This window comes from Ornithorhynchus anatinus, chromosome 5 (assembly GCF_004115215.2).
Source record: "Ornithorhynchus anatinus isolate Pmale09 chromosome 5, mOrnAna1.pri.v4, whole genome shotgun sequence".
In the NCBI taxonomy this organism is placed as follows: Eukaryota; Metazoa; Chordata; class Mammalia; order Monotremata; family Ornithorhynchidae; genus Ornithorhynchus; species Ornithorhynchus anatinus.
In genome coordinates, this window is record NC_041732.1 from 63,815,986 (window position 1) to 63,836,495 (window position 20,510).

A 20,510-nucleotide genomic window follows, 5' to 3' on the forward strand; every position below is an offset into this window, starting at 1 on the left:
AATGGGGAGTTTGGCTCCCAACTGCTCACATTGGTAGAGGGTCAGGCAGAAGAAGAGGTTAGTTACAGGTGCTTCTCCCTAGGTATCCGAAACAGCAGCCATTTTATTTATTCACTCCAAACCTCAAGGGGATTCTCCTCTTTTCATAGTTCTTCAGCAACTGTGAAGAGCGGGGAAGTGATCTGAATCGTGAATCTTTAAAAATCAAGCACCCCTAATCACAGCTTTCAATCAGTCAGGGACCTGAGCCAATCGAGAGCCATGCTCCAAAGCACGATCTCTTTCAAAAACAAACCCCGTCTGTTCAGCCTCAACCTAATGCTTTTCAGCTCTTCCATGCTGATTTACACCAAAATACTAGCTGCAAATCCCACTACAGTTACTTGGAAACCTGGGCTGTGGCTTTAACACTGGGTGAATGTGGATTCTCAAAAGATGGGCTTCAGGACAAATTGGTGAACCCTGTTTCAGAGCAAGAAGCTGCTTCTGGAAACCAACATACTTGGCCATTTCATGTCATCAATAGGAACAGAAATGATCTGGGAAGCTTGCCAAACTAGCTATGGACACGAGACTACTACATACAAAATATTTTTATTATAAAAAAGCTCAGTTGTACAGTATTTCAGAAGTAACTTAAAAATAGAGCATCTTATACACATTTTTGCAGTAGTGCAGGAGAGACCAGTTAAGGATACAAATTAAGACTGACGGATTGCCTATCGTATGAAACATCCCAGACCCCTAGCCCTCAAAGAATTGAGAGCCTCACAGGCTAAATGGGCTACTATTGATCACACCAAAATCTAATAATCTAACCTGATCATTTAACTCAATTATTTTTCAGAACACAAGCCAGCATGTTCCAGAGCCCTGCTTATTCTGGAGATTTTAAAACACCAATGAAGTAGGCACGTGGTGTTTCTTTTTTCTTAAAGTTTACACTGGGGTGGAAAATAATCTAAACAATGTTACTTAGCCTTTCCTATTTGGAAAGAGGAGTGATTCTGGCTAAACAATTCAGAGTTGAAAAGAGACACTACAGAAGATGCATACAGCGTGCTCCTTAATTTAAAAAATAAATGGAGACTCCTAGAAGTGTATCTGCTTCAAACATAACTGCTACATAAGTGTTGGTGGAATGTCAAATTGTCTCTCACACACCTCTTGCTTTCCCCTTAAAAGAGAGTGAACCCAGTAGATTGAGCTGGTCCCCCAATTCTTTATACTTGGATGAAGCAGGTGAGCTTTGACTCTGTTTATTCCCCCAAAGTTAGCAAGAGAACCTTTTTGTCCAGAGTGTCGGTGATTTAATTTGACTGCCTGGTGTCTGGTGCTTTTTCTTGGACCTCGTCATACTGCGGAGGAGGAGTTAAAGGTTCTATCGTGGGAGGGGCACTGTTCTGTTCTGGGAGGTTAATTCTGAAGTCTTTTAGGTGCAGCTTTTCAGATTTAATCCTTCGAACTTTCAGGGGCTTGAGCCGTTTGCCCAGCCTGGAGTTTTGTCTGTCTGGTGGTTGCTCCCCATTGGTTTCCACATCTGCTCTAGTAGTTGTGGGAGTGGTGTCATCAAGCCCGGTCAGGGACTCGTAGGACGGGAGAGACACACTCATCCTTGGATTTTGGTCCAGTTCTCTCACTTCGGAGTAGTTAGTGTTCATCACCTCTTCGTAACTGGGAACATAGTATCTGGAAGGAGACTCCTCTTCTTGGCTGGAGATCAGACAAAAGCAGTTGTTGCAATTCAGTCACCAATAAATGAAGGGCAAACACAGAGAACCAAGTCGGTCTGCTCAAATACTATGCCCTATTTATCATTATTGTTACTTTTTATGGTATTTGTTAAGTGTTTACTATGTGCCAGGCACTGTTCTAAGCCCTGGGGGAGATACAAGTTGATCAGCTTGGACACAGTCCCTGTCCCACATAGGACTCAATCTTAATCCCCATTTTACAGATGAGGTACCTGAGGTAGAGAGAAGTGAAGTGATTGCCCAAGGTCACACAGCAGACCAGTGGTGGAGCCTGGAGTCCTTCTGACTGCCAGATCCATGCTCTAACCACTAGACCACTAGACCACTAGACCACACCGATTACTATTATAGTTGTGGTATTTGTTAAGGACTTATTTTGTGCCAAGTACCATCTCAAGTGTTGGGGTAGATATGAGAGAACCACGTTAAACAAAGTTCTTGTCCCAAATGGGGCTCACAGTCTGAGGGGAAGCAGCGTGGCTCAGTGGAAAGAGCCTGGACTTGGGAGTCAGAGGTCATGGGTTCAAATCCTGACTCTGCCACTTGTCAGCTGTGTGACTGTGGGCAAGTCACTTCACTTCTCTGGGCCTCAGTTACCTCATCTGTAAAATGGGGATTAACTGTGAGCCTCACGTGGGACAACCTGATTACCTTGTTCCTACCCTGGCGCTTAGAACAGTGCTCTGCACATAGTAAGCGCTTAACAAATACCAACATTAAGGGGAAAGGAAAATGGATATGCGATCCCCATTTTCAGATGAGGAAAGTGAGGCACAGGGAAGTTACTTGCCCAAAGTTACAGAACAGGCAAGTGGCGGAGCCAGGATTAGAACCCAGATCGCTTGACTTCCAGGCCCAGGTCTTTCCATTAGGCCACAACTAAAACCCTATCACCTCCAACAAGCCTTCCCTGATTTAGGTCCTTCCTTCCCTTATTCACTCTCCCTTCTGCCTTGCCTATGTACTGGGGAGGCTGTACACTTTGATTTTTCACCCTTCCTCCACAGCACTTAGGTACATATCCACCTATAATTTATTTTATCATCTGTCTGTCCTTGAGAAGCAGCATGGCTTAGTGGAAAGAGCTTGGTCTTGGGAGTCAGAGGTCATAGGTTCTAACCCCGGCTCTGCCACTTGTCAGCTGTCTGATTTTGGGCAAGGCACGTAACTTCTCTATGTCTCAGTTACCTCAACTGTAAAATGGAGATTAAGACTGTGAGCCCCATGTGGGACAACCTGATTACCTTGTATCTACCCCAGCGCTTATAGTAATGCTTGGCACATAGTAAGCACTTAACAAATACCATCATTGTTGTTATTATTATTATTATCATTATCCCCAGCTCCACCACTGCCTGCTCTGTGCAATGCGCAAGTGGTGTAACTTCTCTGGGCATCAGTTTCTTCATCGTTAAAATGAGAATTTAATACCTGTTCTCCCTTCCTCTTTGGACTGAGCCCCATGTGGGACATGGACTGTGTCTGCTTTGTCATGTACCTATCCCTGCCCTTATGCAATGCTTGGCACATAGTAAAGGCCTAACAAATACCATAATTATTACTACCTTCAAGGAGTTATCTGAGGAAGATATGCCCCAAATCTGGGCACTCTGAACATTTACTATAGCTTTTGAATGTAATGGGAAAGGCACAGCCATCCTTAGGGTGTGATGATCTGGGGCAGCTGCTAAGTCCCAGAAGGCTCAGCAGCATAATTCCTTAGTCCAAGCAAACTGACCCTAGACCAATGCTCCAGGGAGTTCAATTTGGTGGAAGAAGGGTGCAATACTTGTCTGTCACATGTCTGCTCTGTGACCTTGGGCAAGTCACTTCACTTCTCTTAGCCTCTGTTCCCTCATCTGTAAAATGGGGATTGACTGTGAGCCCCATGTGGGACATAGACTGTGTCCAACCTAATTAGCTTGTATCTACTCCAGCACTTAGTGTACAGTGACTGGTACATAGTAAGCACTTAAGAAATACCATAAACAAAAATTCTACGTCAGAACAAACTGTATCCAGAAGTCATTCCACCCCTCAACCTCACCTCTGCCCAGCCAGGACTATGTATGCTAGGAGACTAGCCCAGATTCCGTACCCCATCCCCAAGGACCTGTCCCTGAGGATACCATGGCTACATGGGGCCAACCAACCTGGCAGGGGAAGGAGCTGGCCAGTTTGGTGTATTTCTTGATATCTTAGAGCTAAGCTATGTGGGCTACTACCTTTGTGGGGTTCTGAACAGGCTCCAGAACCCCTAGGCTGGGCCAGTTTTCTGCTCAGGGGGTACTCCTGAGAATGGGTGGCACGATAACTGCAGCTCTCCCTTAGCATTCTGGTGATCTTTGCTTAATTCAGAAGAACTCTCAGTGGGAAAGCCCAAAATTTCCACTTAAATTTAAAGAAAAAATTATTTTGGTCTCTGGACAAGTGTGTACTAAAATATATGCATCCCATTATTCATTTAGTCATATTTGAGCATTTAGTGTGTGCAGAGCGCTGTACTAATGTTGGTATTTGTTAAGCGTTTACTATGTGCAGAGCACTGTTCTAAGCGTTGGGGTAGATACAGGGTAATCAGGTTGTCCCACGTGAGACTCACAGTTAATCCCCATTTTACAGATGAGGTAACTGAGGCACAGAGAAGTTAAGTGACTTGCCCACAGTCACACAGCTGACAAGTGGCAGAGCCGGGAGTCGAACCCATGACCCCTGACTCCGAAGCCCAGGCTCTTTCCACTGAGCCACGCTGCTACCCTCTGTCCCTTAAATGGGATCTGTCCTGAAAAGAAAGGAAAAAAAAAATCCACCATTTAAGGACTTACCTGTCTTCTTCCTGAGTCTGCGGACCAACAGTTGCTTCATGCTGGATTCTGGCTACTTCTTCCCCTTGCCTCTGTTTCCTTTTGTCCCGGATACTCAAGCAAATAGAAAGAAGCAGCAGCATAACCCCAGCACCGACCAACACATATGCCACAGAAAAGGTCTTGTTCTTGAACCCTCCACTGTGTTCCGGCTTGCTGCTGTTTCCTTGGGACGATGGTTTGTCGGCATGACTGAATCCTGGCACCAGGTTCCACACTGCTATTATGATCCCAAGGACAAGCATCCCCAACCCGATCGCAGACAGAGCATAGTGAGACCCATTCGCTTTGGACTGGGCCATGGCAGCTGCTAACACTGACCAAAATGAGAGGACCAGCCACCCCCCAAACCCAACCAAACACCTTAAAAGATTGTTTTTAACATTTTCCAGATGTATCAAGTGCAAATCCAAATCTCTCTTCGGGAATGCTTTGTTGAAGGATCTGAAAGTGGAACAGAGAGGAGAAAAAGAAAAGAAAAACATCAACTCAGATCCAACACGCTTCTGCCAACATAAGGGGATTTCATTCACTGGGAGAAAGAGCAGCAGAGCTAAATTACTGGCTGCAGTTTTGCCATGACAAATCCCATAGGTGTATGAGCATGTTGTGGAGTTTTTGGATTGGATAACCAATTCCTTCTCGACTTCCCACTCCCCAGCCCAAAAAAGGAAAATCAAATATTTTTTTGGAGGAGACCAGAAATGCTTCGGCCTGAATCTTCCATTGGAGTTTGTTAAACTGCAGGGAGAAGCAGGGTTGCCTTATGAATAGAGCCTGGGAGTCAGAAAGACTTGGGTTCTAATCCCAGTTTTGCCACTTGTCTGCTGTCTGACTCTGGGCAAGCCTTTTCTGTGGGCTTCAGTTACCTCACCTGTAAAACAATAATGATAACTGTGGAATTTAAGCACTTAGTATGGGCCACACACTTGACTAAGCACTGGGATAGAACAATATATGCAGATCCCACACGGGGCTCACAGTCTGAGTAGGAGGGAGAATGGGTATTGAATCCCCATTTTGGAGATGAAGGAACTGAGGCACAGAGAAGTGAAGTGACTTGCCCAAGGTTATGCAATAAACAAGTTTCAGAGCCAGGATTAGAACCCAGGCCCTTAATATTTTGAGCCCCGAGTGCGATGTGGACTATGTTCAATCCCATTAGCTTATATATACCCTAGTGCTTTAATACAGTGCCTGGCACATAATAAGCACTTAACAAATACCATAAAAAAATTAATTAGCACTCAAAGGTCCTGAAAGTATGGGCTGAATACCTGAAATCTACTCAGCAATATGAGCTTCAAACACATCCTGTTTCCTTCTGCTTAATAAAGGGGATTCTGGCTCCAGCACTTCCTACATGCTAGTCATTTCCATAATGATAAGAAATCCCCCCAGGGATGGAATGCTGGTACACCAAGCCAGATGAGCTGCATTAGTCTTGGGAATGCCTCTACCAACTCTGTTTATTGTACTCTCTAAGCGCTTAGTACAATGCTTTGCACATAGGAAGTGCTCAATAAATACCACTGATTGACTGATTGATGTTTATGCCAACAAGCTTTCACAGTCCAGAGAGAAATAAGTCTACATGACTGCACAGCATCTCACTGAACCTGCCAGCAAGTTAAGTCTAGGCTAGAGCCCTACTGTGTCCAGTTATATTTTTAGGATTTTAGATATGTTTTAGGGCCTTACATGGGCAAAGCCATTTTCAATTCCACATTCCTCCTGCCCTTGGAAAAAGGATGACTAACCTCACCATCCAACATCCTATAATAATTAAGGTATTTATTAAGCATTTATTCTGTACTAAACCCAGGGGTAGATACAGTTACCAGATTAGAACAGGGCTCACTCTATCTCATCCCCATTTTACAAAAGAGGGAACTGAGGCCTGAAGAGGTTAAGTGACTTGCCCAAGGTCACACAGCAGGTCAGGGCAGAGCTGAGACTATAACCTGGGTCTTCTGACCCTAGGATACTTTCTCTTTTAGCAACTGTGGATGTTTGGATCTGAAAGTTAGGATAAAAAACAAAACAAAAACAAAACTTCAGCTTATTCACAGAGATTACCACTTAGCCCTCTTGATATACACATTTACATACAATGAACACAATTAAACCTAGAGATTACTAGAGTGGTGGGGTCCTCTGAGGATACAGAATAAGTGCTATGATGAATAAGAAGCTGCTGCAGCAGCACAGTTGGGAATCTACTGTGGATTTAACTCACTGGACAACTCTGGATATCTGTTGCAGTCATTCCAGGACCAAAACAAGGAAATCTAAAATTCAATGCACCGGAAATGCATATCAGTTTTGTCAAAGGGGATCAAAGTGAGTTAGAGGAGCATCTCAGGATCCTGTAGAACTGGTAGGGTAAGAAGGAAAAGGTGTTGCAACATTAATAAGCAGCGTGGCTCAGTGGAAAGAGTCTGGGCTTTGGAGTCAGAGGTCATGGGTTCGAATGCCAGCTCAGCCACTTGTCAGCTGTGTGACTTTGGGCAAGTCACTTAACTTCTCTGTGCCTCAGTTACCTCATCTGTAAAATGGGGATTAAGACTGTGAGCCCCATGTGGGACAACCTGATTCCCCTGTGTCTAACCCAGCGCTTAGAACAGTGCTCGGCACATAGTAAGCGCTTAACAAATACCAACATTATTAATTATGGTATTTAAGTGCAAACTATGTGCCAAGCACTCTACTAATCGGGGTAGATATAAGTTATTCAGGTCAGGCACAGAAGCTGTTCCTTACAGGGCTCACAGGCTAAGTAGGAAGGAGAACAGGTCCTGAAGGCCCATTTTACAGCTGAAGAATCAGGCACAGAGAAGTTATTGCTCTCCCAAGATCACACAGATGATCTTGGTAACAAAAAGATGGCAGGGAAAATGAGTCATCCCCCTTCTCCTTCCCTCCACCTGTCCTCCTTTGTTCAATCAAAAAATCAATCATTTATTGAGCACTTACTATGTGCAGAGCACTGTACTAAGCACTTGGGAGAGTACACTATAACAGAGTTGGTAGACACATTCCCCGCCCACAAGAAGCTTACAGGCTAGAAGAGGAGACAGACCTTAAAAAAACCCATAGATATTTACATAAGTGCTGTGGGGCTGAAGGTGGAGTGAATGGAGGGTACAAATCAAAGTGCAAGTGCAAAAGGGAGAGGACGTGGGGTAAATGAGGGCTTAGTCAGGGAAGGCATCTTGGGTAGATGTGATTTTAATAAGGCTTTGAAGGTGGGGAAGTGTGATTGTCAGGAGAGAGTTCCAGGCCAGAGGCAGGACCTGGGCAAGATGGTGGTAAATGAGATATGTGAGATAGACCTACAGTAAGAAGGATGGTGTTAGAGGAGTGAAGTGAATGAGTTGGGTTGTAGTACAAAATCAGTGAGGTAAGAAAGGAGGGGGCAAAGTGACTTAAAGCCAAAATGTTTAAAAGCTAATGACGAGTTTCCGTTCGATGTAGAGGTGGATGGGCAACCACTGGAAGTTCTTGAGGAGTAGAGAAACATGGATTGAATATTTTTTTTAGAAAAAATGATCCGGGCAGCAGAGTGAAGTTTGACCTGCAGTAGGGAGAGACAGAAGGCAGAGAGTTCAGCAAAGGGGTTGATACTGTAGTCAGGGTGGGATGGGATAAATGCTTGGATTAAAGTGATAGCAGTTTGGATGGAAAGGGAAAGGTGGGTGTGAAAGTAGAACCGACAGGATTTGGTGACAGATTAAATTTGAGAGATGAAAGAGATGAGTCGAAGTTGACGACAAGCTTATGAGCTTGTGGGTCAGGGAGGATGGTGGTGCTGTCTACAGTGATGGGAGAGTCAGGGGAGAACAGAGTTTGGATGAGAAGATGAGGAGTTCTCTACCATCTCTATGCATATGAAACCCAAATCTACATCTCCTCCCCGATCTCTCTCCCTCTCTCCAGGCTCAAATTTCCTCTGCCTTCAAAGCATCTCTACTAAGATGTCCACTCATCACCTCAAACTTAACATATCCAAAACAGAGCTCCTTATTGTCCCACCCAAACCCTGTCCTCTCCCTAACTTGCCCATCACTGTAGATGGCACCACCATCCTTCCTGTCTCACAAAACCGTAACCTAGGCTTATCCTTGATTCCTTTCTCATTCAACCCACATATTCAATACATCACCAAATCCTGTTGGTTCCACCTTCACAACAGCGTAAAATCCACCCTTTCTTCTCCATCCAAACTACTACCATATTAATACAATCATTCATCCTATCCCACCTAGATTACTGCATCAGCCTCCTTGCTGACCTCCCAGCCTCCTGTCTCTCCTCACTCCAGTCCATATTTCACTCTGTTACCCCGGTCATTTTTCTATAAAAACTTCCAGTCCATGCTTCCCCACTCCTTCACTCCTTAGAGGGTGTGAGGAATATCCCGTGGTTGCCCACCCACCTCGGCATCAAACAAAAACTCCTCACTATTGGTTTTAAAGCACTCCTTCACCTTGCCCTCTCCTACCTCACCTCACTTCTCTCCTTCTGCAACCCAGCCCACATACTTCGCTCCTCTGGTGCTAACCTTCTCTCTGTGCCTCAATCTCACCTATCTCGCTGCTGATTCCTGGTCCATGTCCTACCTCTGGCTTGGAATGCCCTCCTTCCTCAAATCCGCCAGACAATTACTCTCCCCTCCTTCAAAGCCTTATTGAAGGCACATCTCCAAGAGGCCTTCCCAGACTAAGCCCCACTTTTCCTCATCTCCTATTCCCTTCTGCATCACTTTGACTTGCTCCCTTTGCTCTTCCCCCATTCCCAGCCCCATAGCACTTATGTATATATCTATTATTTTATTTACTTGTATTGATGTTTGTCTTCCCCCCAGACTGTGAGCTCATTGTGGGCAGGGATCGTCACTTTTTATTGTTGTATTGTACTTTCCCAAACACCTAGTACAGTATTCTGCACACAGTAAGTGCTTAATAAATACGATTGAATAAATGAATGAATGAGGGGTCCACAGCCAGGAGAAAATACAAGACAGTAGTGAAGGAGAGATATCAGGGATAGAGATGTAGATTTAGGAATCAGCTAAATAGAGGTGGTAATTGAAACCTTGGGAGCAAATGAGTTCTCCAAGGAAATGGGCATATATGGAGAATGAAAGGGGACCCAATAGGAACTTTGAGGAACCCCCACACTTACAGAGTGTGAGGCATTCAATTGTATTTATTGAGCATTTATGGACTGCAGAGCACTATACTAAGTGCTTGGAAGAATACAATATAACAATAAACAGACACATTCCCTGCCCACAAGGAGGTTAAGGAGGAGCCTTCAAAAGAGTGTGGGAATGAGCAGCCACTGAGAGAGATAGGAGGAGAACCAGGGGATGAGGGTGTCATCCAAGGTTGGGTAAAGCCAAGGTTCATTGGTCAAGATTCATTCAAGGTTTATTCCCCTCTCAAGTCAAACTCTGCTACTCAGGACATTTATGCCAACCACACTGCAGAGTGGAGAAACACCTAACGGGAACCCAAAACAGATTCTGAGTTACGGTTGAGTTTTCTAAACAGGCATAAGCCTTGATACTAATTGCTCATTTGAGCCACTTCTTTCTTTGGAGAAAGCAACCATGAAGGTCATCATGACTCTAACCCCAAGAGACCCAGCAGGACTCCTGTTCAACTATTTTATTCCTTGCTTGTTGACCCCATCTGTCACCAGGGATATATTTAGAAAGGCGTTCTTTCCCTTTTCAACATGGAAAGAAGCTAATTTTGTGCTGAGGAGAACTTGGATCACACTGTTTCCAACGTGTTCTTCATCCCAAACCGATCTTAAAAAACGTCCTGGACAAAAATCCACTTTCCCACAGGCTAGGAGTGGCAGAGGGCGTAGTCAGTTCTCATAACAAGGGCAAAGTTCTAACCAATTGAACAACTCTAATCCACTTCTTTACCAAGAGAGATTCAGGGACTGCCTACAGAGGGGGCCTTCACATTACAATCACAACCAAGTTAAAGATGCTTCTGTTAGAGAAGCAGCATGGCTCAGTGGAAAGAGCACGGGCTTTGGAGTCAGGGCTCATGAGTTCGAATCCCAGCTCTGCCACTTGTCGGCTGTGTGACTGTGGGCAAGTCACTTAACTTCTCTGTGCCTCAGTTCCCTCATCTGTAAAATGGGGATTAAGACTGTGAGCCCCACGTGGGACAACCTGATTCCCCTATGTCTACCCCAGCGCTTAGAACAGTGCTCGGCACATAGTAAGCGCTTAACAAATAACATTATTATTAATAGTCAATCATATTTATTGAGCGCTTACTGTGTGCAGAGCACTGTATTAAGTGTTTGGAGGAGTTCAGCATAGCAGTAAACAGACATATTCCTTGTCCACAGAGAGCTTACAGCTTGGAGGGGGAGACAGCCATTAATACAAATAAGCAAATTACCAATATGTACATGAGTGCTGTGGGCTGCGAGGGGGGATGAATAAAGGGAGCAAGTTAGGGTGATGCAGAAGGGAGTGGGAGAAGAGGAAAGGAGGACTTATGGAAGGCCTCTGAGAGGAGACATGCCTTCAATAAGGCTTTGGAGAGGGGGAGAGTAATTGTCTGTCGGTTATGAGGAGGGACTGTGTTCCAGGCCAGAGGCAGGATGTGGGTGAGAGGTTGGCGGTTAGACAAAATCAAGGTACAGTGAGAAGGTTAGCCATAGAGGAGCAAAGTGTGAGGGCTGGGTTGTAGTAGGAGAGTAGTGAGGTGAGGTAGGAGGGGCAAGGTGGTGGGGTGCTTTAAAGCCAATGGTGAGGAGTTTTTATTTTTTTTCAGAGGTGGATGGGCAAGAGGAGTTCATGAACCCAAATCTCTAAGGAAGATTATGTGTATTTCAAATTAAAATAGACATTTTCTATTGGAATGATAACAAGAACCCTTTTACTATACACAAGAATGAATATCTTTCATTTCACATATCAGTCTCTCAGCAGTCTCAAGTGTTCAGCAAAGTTACACTACCCCTTTCAGGAGAGGTTAAGTCACACCCCAACTATGAGACAGGGCTCGGAAATGGGAATGGATGGAAGCTGATTAAAAATTTCTCTTCCATGGTAAGGAAATAACTTCAAAGCAAAAATTCAGTTTTCTCAAGATAATGTAATTTTCAGTCCTCCTCTGAAAAGGTCTGAAACCAAGGCAATGAAACAAGTGATCAGCACTCCCAGATGGGATTCCACTGTCTTTTCAGCCACATGGAAAACAAGAGGAAAAGTTTTTTTCCTAAACATTTTTGTACCCAGAATTACTGAATCTCTGTGATTGTACCCACTTTAAAGATCCTAAGGATTTCAAGTACAAAAAGATTTTCCTTAAGAGGAAAGAATCCATGAGGCAGTGCTCTTGTCTGGTTTTTGCTCCTCCAGCTCAGCTTTCATATGACTCTGGAAAGATTGTCAATCAATCAATCAATTGTATTTTATTGAGCACTTACTGTGTGCCAGGAAACATAAAAGCATTAGAAATGCCCAGCCATCTTCAATACCAGATGATCCTGCCTCATCACAGAGAGTCTGGCATTAGTATTAACTCTCTCAACAAAGAAGCTCCTTAACTATTCTTCCATTAAATGAACCTCTTTATGCCAAATTGCAGAATTGAGAAAGAGATCCCTTGCAACCAGTTGGAAAGAAATGGACTGTTCTACATTTGGAAAACAAAAGAATAATTCACACAGCTCACATCTGCCAAGTTTCAACCCAGAAACACTTTTGTCATCAAGTTCCAGGCCCCTGTAACTAAGGGACTCATAATGACTACCCCTAATGCCACCCGGCTATGTCTCTCTGGTGCCTTAAGATGAGTTTCTGATCACATCCAGAGGCACAAAGCAGTCCGTTTCAAAAGAACACGGAGGGATCCTTCAACCAGCAGTACTTTAAAAAGCAGCAAATGTGCATCAAAGGTGTCACAATGTTAAACGATCGAGAAAGGAGGTGAGTCACCTGCTCAAGGTACAAGTGATAAAGAGGGGACAGGAAGTAGGTTTTGAGTACAGTCCATGGTTTGCTACAGTTTACTCACAGGCAAAGCGAACAGACCAAATACAGTAGTTGACATGAAATAATGGAAGGAAGTTAAGCTACAATGAAAGTTATCCTATACCACTGCATAGGGTGGCAATGGGGGCTAGATGACCCAATTGTTTTTTGGGGTTTTTTTTTGTACTGGTTTTTTATAAGAAACCCACAGTGTAAATTCAATGGCATAGCCGTGCAAATGGATGAGAAAGTAGCCCCATCTTTAAAGACTAATAGGCTAGAAATGTTTGTAGGCAAAGTGAATCAGTGTTATGCACACTAAGTACTCAATAAATACTATGGATTGATTGACTGACATTGCATTTTCAATATCTCAGCCTTTAAAGGAAGAAAATTTAATAATGGAAGCCTCAAATGCAATTAACAGAAAGAGAGAGTTAACGTAGCAAATTCACTACTCAAAAGGCTTTGTTGCAGGGAATTTACTGTGACCTTCACCAGTCTTGTAAAGCAGCAGATAGGGAGTTGTTAGCTGGCATTATAAAAGTGGTCACCAATAACCCTCTAAAGGATCTAAATTATTTGCATGTATCTGAGGTCATCTGTTGCCATAAAATATATTTCTGTGGCAGCCTACAGAATCCACTGTTCCACGGACATTGGTCTGCAGGAGAAACACATTGTTTTCATTTCATAGGCTACCTCAAAGCCAGGTACATTTGCTCCTGTGGCTCAGTTCCAAAGCCACTCACACTGTGGAAGATTCAATTCAACCTGGGTCTGATCTGAAGATCTTAATTTAGCTGCCATGGCCTCCTTCCATTCATCTGACCAGAGAGGGAGGCAGAAGGGTGATTTACTCTCTCAAACCTTCATCACCCAGGACAGCACAATACCAGCAAGCCACAGTAAGGTTTTCTTTTGACTAAACTATTTGGAATAATTTCATTATCGGGAACTGGCTATATTTCTTTAGCTATCGATCAGATACTACCTGAATTCTGTGGTAGGAGGAAATTAAAGCCTGATGGTTCAGAAAAGGCTTTGCCACAAGGAAACCCAAGACCAGAAACCACTTAACGGGTGAGAAATCACTGCATGGTCACCATTTATGGCCCTCTGCCAAACATAGAAGAGTCGAGATTGAGTCTGAGGCAAAACCTGTCTTTAATTCATGAAGAACTTTTGCTGTTATGCTCAAAGATATGGCAGCAGGCTGGTTCCATCTTTTTAATTCTCGGTTAAATTTAGTCTCTACCCATATGCCCTCCCCCCTTCACCTCCCCCACAGACAGTTTTACTGCCATTTCTTCTGAAGGAAAGAGGGTGGAGTTACACAAAGACACTTCATTTAGCCCATACAGCCACAAGTCTGCTCAGTATTTAATATTGTCCTTGCAAAACAGCCCTTCTCTGCTGGTCAAACTGGGCCAGAGGCCCTTTGAAATAGGTTCCCACTGACTCTGTGTAGGCCTATTTATCTGGACTTGAACGAATAATCCACAACCGGTCCAGTCCTGGAGGTGGCTTGAAGAAAAATGATCAGAGAGCAGTTCTTTTACTCTCATAATCCGGACTAATTTTTCTCCTTGGGCCAAACTCGACCTCATAAGATAAAATCAGAGATTGCTGTACATACTCACTATATTTATTGCTGTACAAACTTACTGAACTTGGTATTTTTAATCAAAAAGAAGGGATAAAAGACACAACTGTTTAAAGCAGCTAAGTCATAAGTATATAAATCTTCACCTTCCCAGACATTTTTACTTGTACATTAATCCTGAAGATCAGAACAATTTTCTGACAAAGTTCTGCCTGCCCAACATCTGGGAATTTTCCATTTTTAGCAACCATAGTAGAGCAGTGGTTCCCAAACTTTCTGCCAAGAACCCCTTATTGGTTAGCTGATTGAGTTTCCTTACTTCTAATTCCCACCCTGCCCCCCTTTCAGTTTTTCTGTATGTCTCCTTTTTCTGCATGGGCAGGCCAGTTTCTTTATCTTCATTATATCCTTAGGGTCCTTGCCTTAATTCCACCCTCAACCCATCCCATATTCTTCCTCCTCAATACATCATCCCAGTCCTTCAGCCCTGCCCTTTGAACCACTATCACCCATTCTGAAATCACTATGTGAAGAAAACTTTAAGTTTTAGGCTAACAATGAAAAAAATAAAATAATGCAGCAGGGGGTCAGAAATCTTTAAAATTTCCCTTCACGTCACTTCCCCTCCACAGGAAAAAAAAACCCCGCCTGTGAGTCATTTCTCATTCCCCTTCTAGCCTGATATTTATCTAGACATTGCAAATGATTGACAATGGACCGCTAAATCATTAAATTGGAATGTCAGAGAGAGATGCTGAATGTGGGACAGATACCTCAGTTTGCTTCCTGCTTTGGTCTTTCGACTGTCCTCTATTTGAAGTTTTAACAGGTGAATCGTTTGCTCTCAAAACTTAATCTAGTACATCTGGCTCCCACCATTCCCCACTCTAAAGTCTCCATTAGGAAACCGAAACCATTTCTTAAAATTACTTTCTTCATTCGGATTTAAGTTGAGGCACTTAACTGGCTTCTCAAAGTAAGATATAAAGACAAATTCGGAGTTCTTCATAATGATTGTGGTATTTGTGAAACTCGCTAAGCTCTTATTATACTGACAGCACGGTAATACGCACTGGGATAGGGACAATATAAGCAGATGAACAGTTCATTCATTTTCTCAATGCTTCTCCTCTCCTTGTTTTTCTCCCCCATTAGACCAGCAGTGTGCACGTAGCAGGCAATGTTTCCCTTTTCAATTTGGGAGAGGAGGGAGAAGAAGGCTATTTGTTAAAGGAGCAGTGTGTCCTAGTGGACAGAGCATGGGCCTGGGAGTCAGAAGGACTTGGGTTCTAATCCCGGCTCTGACACGTCTGCTGTGTGACCTTGGGCAAGTCACTTAACATCTCTGGGCCCCAGAAACCTCATCTGTAAAATGGGAATTAAGAGTGTGAGCCCCATGTGGGACAAGGACTGTGTCCAACCTGATTAACTGTATTCCAGTGCTTGGAACAGTGCTTGACACATGGTAAGTGCTTAACAAGTACCAAAATTATTATAATTAGTAATAATAATAATAACATTTCTATGAAGGTATTATGTCTGATGTGAAATTGGGAAGGTATCTGCTGGCTGAGGTTTATGGACAATTGACACCTGGACTAGATCTACATACAATGGTTATGTTCCCCCACTTAAAAAGGGAAAGAGGATAAAAACATAGGATTGACTGACATCTTATTTTTATGATATATGTTAAGCACTTACTAGGTGCCCAGCACTTTAATAATAATCATAATAATAATCATAATAATGGTATTTGTTAAATGCTTACTATGTGTCGAGAATTGTTCTAAGTACTGGGGTAGATACAAGGAAATCAAGTTACCCCACGTGGGGCTCACAGTCTTAATACCCATTTTCCAGATGAGGTAAGTGCAGCACAGAAAAGTTACGTGACTTGCCCAAGGCCACAAAGCAGGTAAGTGGAGGAGCCAAGAGTAGAACCCACATCCTCTGACTCCCAAGCCTGTGCTCTTGCCACTAGGCCAAGGTGCTGTACTAAGGACTGAGGTAAAACAAGATAATCAGGATGAGCACAGTTCCTGTTCCAATGGGGCTCACAGTCTAAGAGGTATTGAATTACCATTTTTATAGATGAGGGACTGAGGCACTGAGAAGTTAAGTGACTTACCCAAGGTCACTCTTCCCTTCTTCAAAGCCTTACTAAAATCACATCTCCTCTAAGAGGACTTCCCTGACAAAGCCCTCAGTTCCTTTGCCTCTTCTGTGTTGCATTTGCACTTGGATTTGTACCCTTTATTCAATCTACCTTCAACCCTAAAGAACTTATAAACACATCGGTATTAATAACTATCTTCCCCTAAAGACTGGAAGATCCTTGTGGGGAGCAACATGTCTACCAACTCTGTTATACTGAACTCACCCCAATGCACAGTACAGTGGTCTGCACACAAGCGCTCAATATATATGATTGATTGATTAATTGTCACACAGTAAGTGGCAGAGCAGCATTAGAACCCATGTCCTCTGGCTTCTAAACGTATACTCTCTCCACTGGGCCATTTGCTTCCCATTTCCCTTTGCCAAAAATTTTGGGAGAGCATCTAGAATTCATGAACATGAAACAGCTCATTATTCATGGAGGTAGACCTCAAATGTGTGGCCTTATTTAATAAAGCTTTTAAAAAATTAATCCATTAAAATTCCTCCCGCTTAGAAAAACATATGCAACACGTGTCTATCCATGCACCACTCTCACAGATCAGTGCTATTGGCCGGAGGTCAGTGACAGGGCTCAGCTATGATGCATAACAAATCTATTAAGTGAAGCTTGAAGGAACAATCAAGGCAGTATAGTAATTGCTTAAACAACCCTGGCTGAAACACCTTACTGGACTTGAATTGCAAACCAAATTAGTCAACAAAAGCTTTAAATTAATGAGGTTTTAAAGTACAACAAAAAGACACACCCTTGCTTAGCTCTACCTGCTGCAAAAAATAACACGGGACTTATCATAAATCCTGCAACTAACATACCCAGGAGAAATAAAGAAAAGCCACTGTATCCTCACAGATAGTGAGCTCCTCAAGGGACAGGGTTGATGTCTAATTCTCACCTGTATACTTTTTCCCAGACAGTGGACAGTGCTCTGCCTGCAATAAGTGCTTAATAAATATTATTACTATTACTACTACTTCAGCTCCAAGTGTTAGAAATAATCACAGTTGTGGGCAGAGTGATTTTTAGATTGAAAACTGGGGATATGCAATAAAAGTTATGAGATTGGGTTAACTCCTATGATGGTCTAACAGACCAGTCTGGAATTGAGAAAAGTGGGGAAAGGCTCAGATAAACTCTCTACTACTCAGAACCCTTCCCAGAAAGAAGGTTATTTTTGCAGTCCATACTTCACTCTGCTCTCCGGATCATTTTCTACAAATACATTCAGTTCATATTTCCCCACTCCTCAAGATCCTCTTGTGGTTGCCCATCCGCCTCGGCATCAAACAGAAACTTCTTACCATCGGCTTTAAAGCACTCAATCACTTTGCCCCCCTCCTACCTCACTTCCCTGCTCTCCTACTACATTCCAGCCCACACACTTCGCTCCTCTAATGCCAGCCTACTCACTGTACCTCGGTCTCGTCTATCTCACCGCCGACTTCTTTTCCATTACCTGCTTCTGGCCTGGAATACCTCCCTCTTCATATCCGACAGTTACTCTATGCCTCTTCAAAGCCTTACTGAAGGCACATCTCCTATGAGAGGCCTTCCCTGACTAAGCCTTCTTTTCCTATTCTTCCACTCCCTTCTGCATCACCCTGACTTGCTCCCTTTATTCATCCCCCCGCCCAGCCCCACAGCACTTAGGCACATATCTGTAATTAATTTATATTAATGTTTATTTTCCTGCTCTGACTGTAAGCTCGTTGTGGGCAGGGAATTTGTCTATTATATTATTTTATTGTACTCTCCAAAGCATTTAGTACAGTGCTCTCCATACAGTAAGCACTCAATAAATATGATTGATTGAATAAATGTCAATCTCCCACATGAGAGTAGCTAGAGTCCAGCCAATTAGGAGGGAAGAATTGGCCTAGGTGGAAGGGCTAAGATGAGGAGCATGAGGAGGGAGAGTATCAGTGAGGTTTCTGAAGGAAACAGATGTAGAGGAAGCTGGTGTTTGGTTGGTAAGCTCATTGTGGGAAGGGAACATGTCTACTAACTCTGGTACACTGTACTCCCCACACACTTTATACAGTGATCTGCACACAGTAAGCACTCAGTAAATATAATTGATTGAAGGCTGTGGCACAAAAGGGTCATAGTCATGATAATATTGAGCTCCTACTCAGTGCGGCACACTGTCCTAAGCATTTAGGAAAGTACAACAGGAGTAAAAGGTACATTTCAGGGTGAAGTGTAAGGACCTGTGGAGAGTCCACTCCCAGTGAAGCTGCCAATGGGAGCTTAGCAGCAGGTAGAGTGGGTCAGGGTGGTGGTAACTCCTGGGCATGATTCATTAACAAGTATCAGACCAGGGAAAAGCGGTTACTCCTGGATTGACTACAAGATCTTATTTGGACCAAAATACTATACTTACTGTTGTTGGTGGCTTGTTCACTGAATGCCACGGATTTATATATACCTGTTTCTAGACTGTAAGCTCTTTGTGGGCAGGAATTGTCTCTCTTTATTGCTGAATTGTACTTTCCAAGCGCTTAGTACAGTGCTCTGCACACAGTAAGCGCTCACTAAATATGATTGAATGAATGAATGAATGTAGGTGCCATATCAATAGCTCACTATCTCACCGCCGACCCCTTGCCCATGTCCTTCCTGACCTTGGCTTGGAACTCCCTCTCCCTTTTTATCCAACAGACGATCACTCTCCCCTCCTTCACAGCCTTATTAAAACCACCTCTCCTCCAAGAGACCTTCCATAACTCAGCCCTCATTTCCCCTACTCCCTCTGCATCACCCTTGCACTTTCATTCATTCATTCATTTGTTTATTTAATCATATTTATTGAGTGCCTACTATGTGCTGAGCACTCTACTAAACACTTGGAGAGTATAATTCTTTGTACCCTTTATTCTTCCCATCCTCAGCCCCACAACACTTATGTACGGTATCTATAATTTATTTTTATGTCTGCCTCCTCTTCTAGATTAAACCCCTTCTGAGAAGGGAATGTGTCTACCAACTCTGTTATATTTTACTCTCCCAAATGCTTAGAACATTGCTCTGCATAAGGTAAGCAGTAAATAAATATGATCGATTGATTAATACTATGGCACCTAGGAATGTAACTAGTGTTGTTGCAGTTGAAACTTTTAAGGAAGTATACAACTCATCTATTTACAACCAAAGAGAAGCATCATGGCTGTGTGGAAAGAGCACAGGCCTGGGAGTCAGAGGACCTGTGTTCTAATTTTAGCTTCACTCCTTGCCTGCAGTGTGACCTTGGGCAAGCTACTTAACTTCTTTGTGCCTCAGCTTCCCCACCTGTAAATGGGGGTTCAGTATCTGTCCTCCCTCCCTCCCATTCAGACTAGGAACCTTATATGGGACAGGGACTGTGTCTAAACTGATTACCTGGTATCTACCCCTGCCTTTGCTCCCTCAGGATCACACCCGGAGAGTTTCTACTATTCTACCAATCTCGGCTTTGGGAGGGAGAGTAAAGCAAAGCATACCCATTTCCTAGCTTGGGCAGTGGCTAGAGAGTGGTACCAGTCAAAACTCCCCTGTGCTGGGCAGCAATGGAATGGGAGAGAGTTGAAGGTGGAGACTCAAGCTGACTGTGTGGAAGAAGGCAATGGTAAACGACTTCCATATTTTTAGTAAGAAAACACTATGGGTATACTATCAGAACGACTGCAGATGGAGATGGGTCTTTCTGCGAGAGATGTATCTATGGAGTCATTATGGGTTGGAAATGACTCAACATCATAATGCAAGACTGAACCCCGGCCTTTAGTACAATGGTTATCACCTAGTAAGTGTTTAACATATCTCAATTAGCAGTATTACTATTATCAGAGTGGGCCTGAGGAATCTTGCACGTATGGAACATGCAATATTGAAAAGACTCACTATACAGCAAGAGGAAGGGAAATTTGGGAGTCTTCCAGATCACAGCAGCCAGCCTTCAGCCTGGAAAACTGGCTAGCTGAGCCTTTCAGAAGAATCAAATCCAACTGTCACAGGCTGGTGGCTGTAACCTTGGGGTGCACTAGTGTGGAGTACCCCTACAGAATCTTACTAGGGGTTCTAAGGTATTACCACTGGACACCAATCTCAA

At 43.5% G+C, this 20,510-nt stretch overlaps 1 protein-coding gene across 1 annotated transcript in view; it reads right to left on the reverse strand.

Annotated features, from left to right (window-relative positions):
- Positions 1-575: 575 nt before the first annotated feature.
- TMEM51 (transmembrane protein 51) overlaps positions 576-20,510 on the reverse strand; it is a 51,431-nt gene continuing 31,496 nt past the window's right edge. The window contains exons 2-3 of the mRNA XM_029064560.2: positions 4,580-5,062; positions 576-1,713 (exon numbers count right to left, since the gene is read on the reverse strand). Of these exons, the coding sequence (XP_028920393.1) occupies positions 1,311-1,713; positions 4,580-4,920 (744 nt within the window). The 5' untranslated portion in view covers positions 4,921-5,062 and the 3' untranslated portion in view covers positions 576-1,310. The remainder of the gene's footprint in view (positions 1,714-4,579; positions 5,063-20,510) is intronic.